This window comes from Emiliania huxleyi (genome assembly GCF_000372725.1).
Source record: "Emiliania huxleyi CCMP1516 unplaced genomic scaffold EMIHUscaffold_114, whole genome shotgun sequence".
Lineage (NCBI taxonomy): Eukaryota > Haptophyta > Isochrysidales > Noelaerhabdaceae > Emiliania > Emiliania huxleyi.
The window spans coordinates 349788-356356 of record NW_005201551.1 but is presented as its reverse complement, the minus strand read 5'-3'; the positions used below and the strand labels follow the sequence as shown (position 1 = coordinate 356356).

Below are 6569 nucleotides of genomic sequence, written 5' to 3'. Positions count from 1 at the left end.
TTTTTAACGGCCCAAAGTGGTTCCCCCCCCGGGCCCCGCTGTTTGGGGGTCAGGTAGAAAAAGAACCCCCCCCCCCCCCCCCCGGCGGAAAAACCCACCCGCCCCCCTGTCCGCCGTCCCCCCCCCCCCCCCAACATCAACACCCAACCCACCCGCCCATCCACCCACCAAACCCGCACCCGCGCGCGCCCGCACCGGCGCTGCGCGTCATGCTCCGCAGCCGCAGGGTCTGTTGCTCTCTGCCGTGCTCGCGCGGCGGTCCCGCCGGGCCCCGCGCCCTCGCCGCCCGGCCGGGGCTGGAGAGGCTCAGCAGAGGTGGATGCCGCGCTCCTCGCACACGGCCACCAGCTCAGGCTGCTCCTCGTTGTCCACGCGGAGCGTCTGCACGCGAGGGGAGGTGCGATGAGCATTGGGCGGGGGAGGTGGGTGTGGCGAGGGCGCGTCTCGCGCCTTCAAGCTCGGGGCGGCCCCCTCCTTGAGGGCGGCGGCCAGCGCCTTGCAGCCCTCGTCGCCAATCTTGTTGTCCAAGAGATAGAGCTCCTCGAGCCGCGGCGCTGCCCCGCTCGCGAGGATCTCCGCCAGCTGCGCCGCCTCCGCGTCGCCCCAGCCGAGGCTGTAGTAGCTCAGCTCGGTCGCCTTGCCAAACTGCTCCTTGAAGGCGGCCTCGTACAGCCGCTTCACCAGCGGCTTGTCGTCCTTGCCGTTGGTGAAGCTCTTCTTCTCAAGCTCCGCCGCGAACGCAGACGGCAGCAGCGGAGGGCGCCGGCCGCCGTCCTGGGTGCAGTCGGCTCGGAGGCTGCCGAAGTCGTACTCCACGCCGTCGCGCATCTTGCCGAGGTCGAGCGAGAGGAAGCCAGCCTTTGTCAGGCCAGCCCAGCTCTGCTCCGTGAAGCACCAGCCGCGGTCAAAGTACTTGGCCACGTTGGTGCCCTCGCTCTGATCCTCCGCCTTGTGGCCGTCCGGGAAGGAGGTCAGCCGCAGCACCCAAGTGTGCTGGTGGGAGTAGAGCGTGCCGAGGCAGCTCAGCCCCTGCTTGAAGAGCGCGTTCTGCTCGTCAGTGCGCATGACGCCGTTGGGGGGGTCGGGGTGCTGGTGCAGCGAGCCGAAGTCCCAGAAGACGCCGAGCCGCGGGAGGAGGTCGGGACGGCTGAGCAGGGCCTTCAGCGCCCTTGCGACGCGGGCGAGGTTGGCTCCGAGCGGGTCGGGGTGGTCCTTGGTCAGCCACGGGTAGGAGAGCGCTCCGACGGGAAGCCAGCCATACTCGCCGGTCGCCTCGACGAGGTCAGCGAGGGAGAGGAAGGCCTCCTTGGGCAGCGCCTGGCGGTGGGTGAGGACGCCGCCCGCCTCGGCGTGGCGGATGATCCACTGCGCGTCGAGGAGGGCGGCGGCGCCGCTCGCGAGGACACGCTCCAGGTCGCCGCCGCCGAGCTTGCGCCACAGCTTCAGCTTCTGCTTGTAGGTTAGACCCGGCTTGCTCGTGCCCGGCTTGCTCGTGCCGCAGCCCATCGCTTCGCCTGCCTGTGTAAGGCCGATCGACTTTAGAAAAAAAGAAAAACCATGCAAAGCGACGCCACCTTGTTTGTCTTGTGGTTCTGTGTGTCGCTCCTGTGTGACCGTCATCGCCCGTCCTGCGTCCACCCATACCGCGTTGGTGTCCCAGTCGTTGGTCGGACTGTGTTTCGCCGTCCCATCAATATTCGTTTACGTTGAGGTGATGTGGAGTCTGGCCGCGCGGCGGGCGGCGGGACGGACGTAAGATAATTTGTTTGGGGGTGTTCGACCGGGCTAGCTCTTCTTCTTGGCACTTGAGCCACCACGATGTACTCGATGGCGAGTGGCGTGCCGTCGGGCGCATGCGAGTTCGGGTCCGCGTCGGCCACCTAGTCAAGATCCCATCAAACGCTAACTTTTGGGATTTAATTTATTGGCGCCTCGAGCACCGCGGCGGCCACCTCGAGCACCGCCTCTGCCAGAGGGCGGGTGAGGCCCCTCCTGTGATTGATGATTACGGACTAGTGATTTGGCGGTATGTAAGGCGACAGGGTAGAGCGAGGCCCGTCCACCTCGCGCGGCTCATCAGCACGGCCTCCTCGTGCGCGTCGAGGTCAGCGACGCGGTTCCAGAGCAGCGCCACGCCGTCGAAGGTCGCGCCGAGGGTGGAGAGCACGCGCAGTAGCTTGTCGATGGCGAGATGTACCTGCTCCTCTCCCGAGCGAGGCGCGGATCTCTCGCCGGACGCGGCGGAGAGCGAGAAGAGGGCGAGGTCCGCCTATCTGGCGAATATTAAACCATTCATTACTATTGATTAGCTAATCTGTATCAGCAGGCGAGAAGAGAGCGAGGTCCGCCGGTCCGCAGACGGCGTACGCCGGCACGTATGGCATGAAGTGCCTCTGACCTCCGACCGAGTATACGCTGCTCTCCTCGTCGACGGCGTCGAACTGCGAGACGAGATCCACCCGCACCTGATCCAGGATGAGCAGCCAATGACTAAACGCATCGAAGTCATATTCCTCGCCGCCAGTCTCGGCTGCTAGTCTCGGCTAGTCTCGGCTCTCGCCGTCTCGGCGGTCTGGCCAAGCTCGGCCCCTTCGAGGCCAAACATGGCAAAAGTCTCGATCAGGAAGCGCCTACAGTTCTGATGTCGGCACTGGTATCTGGAACCAGACCTCTTGGCAAATGGTCTCTAACTCGAGCAGGGAGCGCCGGTCCGAGACGTTGCCTGAAGTCTCGAACGTGGCGAGCGTAGTGGCGAGGCCCATGCCCAGCTCCTTGCAAGCGGCGCGCGAGATGTCTGCCGTTACGCGTGCGTTGGCGGCGAAGCCCTGGCCGCGGTTGCTCACCCAGTGCAGCAGCTGCGCGTGGCGACGGCTGCGCTCGATGCACCCGCCATCGAGGTGAAACGGAAGCTCATTCTCTCCAAGCGCGTCCAAGATGTCGCGGACCGTTTTGAGGTTGGCCCTCACTTGGCTCGCCATGTCGAAGTGGAGGTGGTCGAACTGCGACGGATCGTGCGGGTGCGAGTGGTAGAACGGGCCCGGCGTCGCACCACTGAGCAGGAGCAGCGGGCAACTCGGTCGCAGTCGCTCCACGTGGACGCCGTGGACAGAGCAGCTGCCGACGGTGGTGCACCAGCGGGCGAGGCCGCTGCGAAGAGAGGACTGCCATTTTCCATTGGAGGCCGTCATGCGTTTGCCCGGGAGGGCGCAACAGGGCAAACTGTGAGTTGAATCGATGATGCGATCAGGCGTAACAAGCGCGATTGCACAAGGGGTGGAGGAGGGTCTGGCCACCACGGGGCGAGGGAGGCGGCGGGCCAGATGCCGGATCCGCTGTGCGCGTTCGTCGGTCAGGGCGCGGCGCTGACCGCGGCGGCCTGGGCCGCGGCGGCGGCGAACGCCGACGGCGGCGGACCATTCCAGCGGCTCGGCGAGGGCCGGGGCGCGGCGTTGCGGGAGGCGTGGACGGCGGAGGCGGTGCGCACCGTGCCCGCGGAAAGGCGGGCGGCGGCGGGCGACGCCGACGAGCTGTTCGCGTACGCCCGTCCGCCCACGAAGAGGGAGAGGCTCGAGAAGGGCGAGCGGCGCGCCGAGCAGCACCAGGGGTGGGTCAATCAAAGGGTGGGGGGTATGGTCCTGACCGCCCATCCCCGGTCTCCGGGAGGCTGGGTCTGTCTGCAGGCGGGGGGGGTATGGTCTCGAGGGCGCGAGAGTACCATACCATACCCCGCAAAAAGTCAATCACCTTGTCGTCATCATCTGTCCAGCGTCCACCCATACCGCGTCGGTGTCCAGTCCGAGCCTCCAGGCTGATGTATCTGTCAAGGATCGACTTCCAGGGAAAAAGAAAAAAGAAAATCCCCGCTGGATGTGAGGCTAATGACTGCACTCCCAAGTGCTCCAAGTGCTCCGACGAAAACGCAGCCGCACTCTCGACTCAGCGCAGCTAGTCGTACACGGTGAAGCACTCCTCCCTCCCCCCCTGCTGCACCGCCGCTGTCGCGGGCGCCGCTTGCCCCGCCTTCCCCGCCTTGGCCGCGGCCTATTGCAAGAACACCCGCGAGGAAGAGCTGAGCTGGGTGGTGAGTGCTCGAGTCTTGGCGAGGGGGGGTCCGCCGAGGTTAGCTGTGCGGTGTCCATTGAACGCCCACCCACTCTCGGCTGGCTTACCTCCCTCCGCGCGGCGTCGCGCTCCCGCCGCTCGCGCGCCTTGGCCTCCTGCCTCGCCCGCAGCGCCCTCGCCTCCTCCGCCGTCAGCGCCGGCCTCGGCGGCGGCGGAGGGATCAGCCGCTGCGCCTAGGAGACGAAGGAGCAAGCTTGAAGATCGATTAAGGAGGAGCGTCGTAGTGGCGGTCGCTGCTCAAGCGCCTCGTGCTTTCGATGCATCTCCTCCCACCACCGCTCCAGCGAGCGAAGATTCTCCTCGGCTTGCTCCCGCAGCGCGGTCGTGCAGACGCGCTGGTGCTGTAGCGTTTGCGCCTGAGGAGAGCAGGTAGGTGATGCCAAACATGTTCGCTTCATACGTGCGCGAGGTGAGGCTTCCCACGCCGCTGAAGCCCTCGGTATCGATGAGGAAGGCGCGCACTGGCTTCTCCTAAACCACGGCTCGAGCTGTAAAGATGACGCCACGCCTCACGCGGAACTGTGTCGCCGACAGGAGGCGGGGTGTGAGCACTGCTACTGCGGTTGCCTCGGAGCTGCCGCGGAGGAGCACTGGCTCCGACGTGATCCACACACCGCCAGTGAAGGAGGTGACGCCGCTCCCAATCTCGAAGAGGTTCTCATCCTCGCCGCGCAGGAAGGCGCGGCCGAGGATTGACGACTTCCCCGTCCGGGTGGGGCCGACAGCAGAGATGATTGCAAACGGCTGCTTCTGCGCACGCAGCACGGCTAGGCCCTGCTGGTCGACTACGAGCCGGCCGATCGAGGAGGCTGGTTTGCGAAAGAGTGGCACTGCTCGCAAAGGCGCTCGCTCGCCCAGCCCTCGTCCCAGCCTCTCGGCCCCGTCTCCAGCCGCTCTGATGACCTCGGCACCCACATCGGGCACAAGCCCCGCCTGGGTAGCAGTGAGAGGTCAGCATGTGCGACGGGTGGGTGTGTGTTTCTGTGCGTGTCGTTGCACAACTGTGCCTTGCTCGCGTATGGCCGCTACTTTTGAGAGCCGCCGTGGTCTGTAGGTGTTGCGTCGCCGTTCTCGCTTGGGTCCTACTGGTCTCTCTACCCTGCGCGCCTCGATGCGCAGAACGAGCTCTCTAAACTGGTGCAGGCTCAGTTGATCCAGCGCGGAGTGGAAGGGCGAGGCGGCTGTTGCACCCGAGAGCAGCAGCCACGAAAGCATCGCGGTTGAACTCTGAGAAGGACGGCCGGAACAACAGGAGTTCGCTTGCGGCAAGAAAAAACAGGAGGCGCGGGGACGCTCACGCGGCACGGACACGGTAAGGGTCAGCTCACGTCAGGCTTCAGCTCTCAGCTCTCAGCAACTCACGATTCTCATTTTTTCAAACGACCCCCCCCCCCCCCCCCCCCTCCTCCCCCCCTCCTCCTCCCCGCCCCCCGTCAAGCAGCAGAGGGCGGCGCAAAGATCGTCGACACGCTGCGAGCGACTCCCCCGAGATCGCAATCTCGCGGCGCGGGATTGCGATCTCACGCCTGGGGCGGGAAGAGGGTGCGGGCGAGGAGACGTCGGCAACACCTCGCCATATCTCGGCAACACCTCGGCTAAGTCTCGGCTGAGTCTCGGCAGAATTCTGGATCTCGGCCGCACCTCGGCCGCACCTCGGCCACACCTCGGCCGCACCTCGGCTGCCTCCAGGCTGCCTCCTGGCTGCCTCCCGCCTCGGCTACCTCTCGGCTACCTCTCGGCTGCCTCTCGGCTAAATCTCGGCTGCCTCTCGGCTAAATCTCGGCTGCCTCCCGGCTGCCTCTCGGCGGACTCTCGGCTAAGTCTCGGCTGCCTCTCGCCTTTTCCATGCTGTCTCGCCCCATCTCCGACGATGTATCTGTCATCGAGTCGCACCTGGCGCCGAGATGCGGCGAGATTGAGCCGAGATTGAGCCGAGATTGAGCCGAGATGCGGCGAGATTGAGCCGAGATGCGGCGAGATTGAGCCGAGATTGAGCCGAGATTGAGCCGAGATGCGGCGAGATTGAGCCGAGATTGACCCGAGATTGACCCGAGATGCAGCGAGATTGAGCCCGAGATCGACCCGAGATGCGGCGAGATTGAGCCCGAGATCGGGCCGAGAGTCTGACGAGATCGAGCCGACTTCCTCCGAGATTAGCCGAGATTGAGCAGAGGGTCTGGTCAGAGAACGCACAGCAAACCAGCGGAAAAGGGGGGGGAGGGGGGGAGGAGGCTCGGCGGCATCTCGGCGGCATCTCGGCGGCATCTCGGGCGCGATCTCGGCGCGATCTCGGCAAGATATCCTCCTGTCGAACCCGCTGGGATCGTTGAGCGGCACCGCCTACCCGAAAAAAGAAATACCACGGTTGGAAACGGGGAAGAAAAAGAGAAAACGGAGGTGCTGGCGCGGCCCGGCACCAGAGGGAGGGAAGGGAGGGGGGGGGGGGG

The 6569-nt window shown here is 65.6% G+C and overlaps 2 protein-coding genes across 2 annotated transcripts; both read right to left on the bottom strand.

Annotated features, from left to right (window-relative positions):
* Positions 1 to 1788: 1788 nt before the first annotated feature.
* EMIHUDRAFT_423079 (hypothetical protein) lies at positions 1789 to 3198 on the bottom strand (the record flags this gene model as incomplete). The annotated part of the gene is made up of 6 exons (XM_005791290.1): positions 2707 to 3198; positions 2561 to 2630; positions 2424 to 2465; positions 2064 to 2269; positions 1953 to 1992; positions 1789 to 1880 (listed from the first exon to the last, which is right to left on the bottom strand). Coding segments are annotated over exons 1-6 (930 nt in total), but the record flags the coding sequence as incomplete, so codon positions are not given.
* A 747-nt stretch (positions 3199 to 3945) lies between these two features.
* On the bottom strand, positions 3946 to 5337 carry EMIHUDRAFT_224068 (hypothetical protein; the record flags this gene model as incomplete). The annotated part of the gene is made up of 5 exons (XM_005791289.1): positions 3946 to 4041; positions 4170 to 4295; positions 4396 to 4593; positions 4675 to 5055; positions 5221 to 5337. 5 exons carry the CDS (start codon positions 5335 to 5337, stop codon positions 3946 to 3948), a joined length of 918 nt encoding a protein of 305 aa, XP_005791346.1.
* Between the last annotated feature and the right edge of the window lie 1232 nt (positions 5338 to 6569).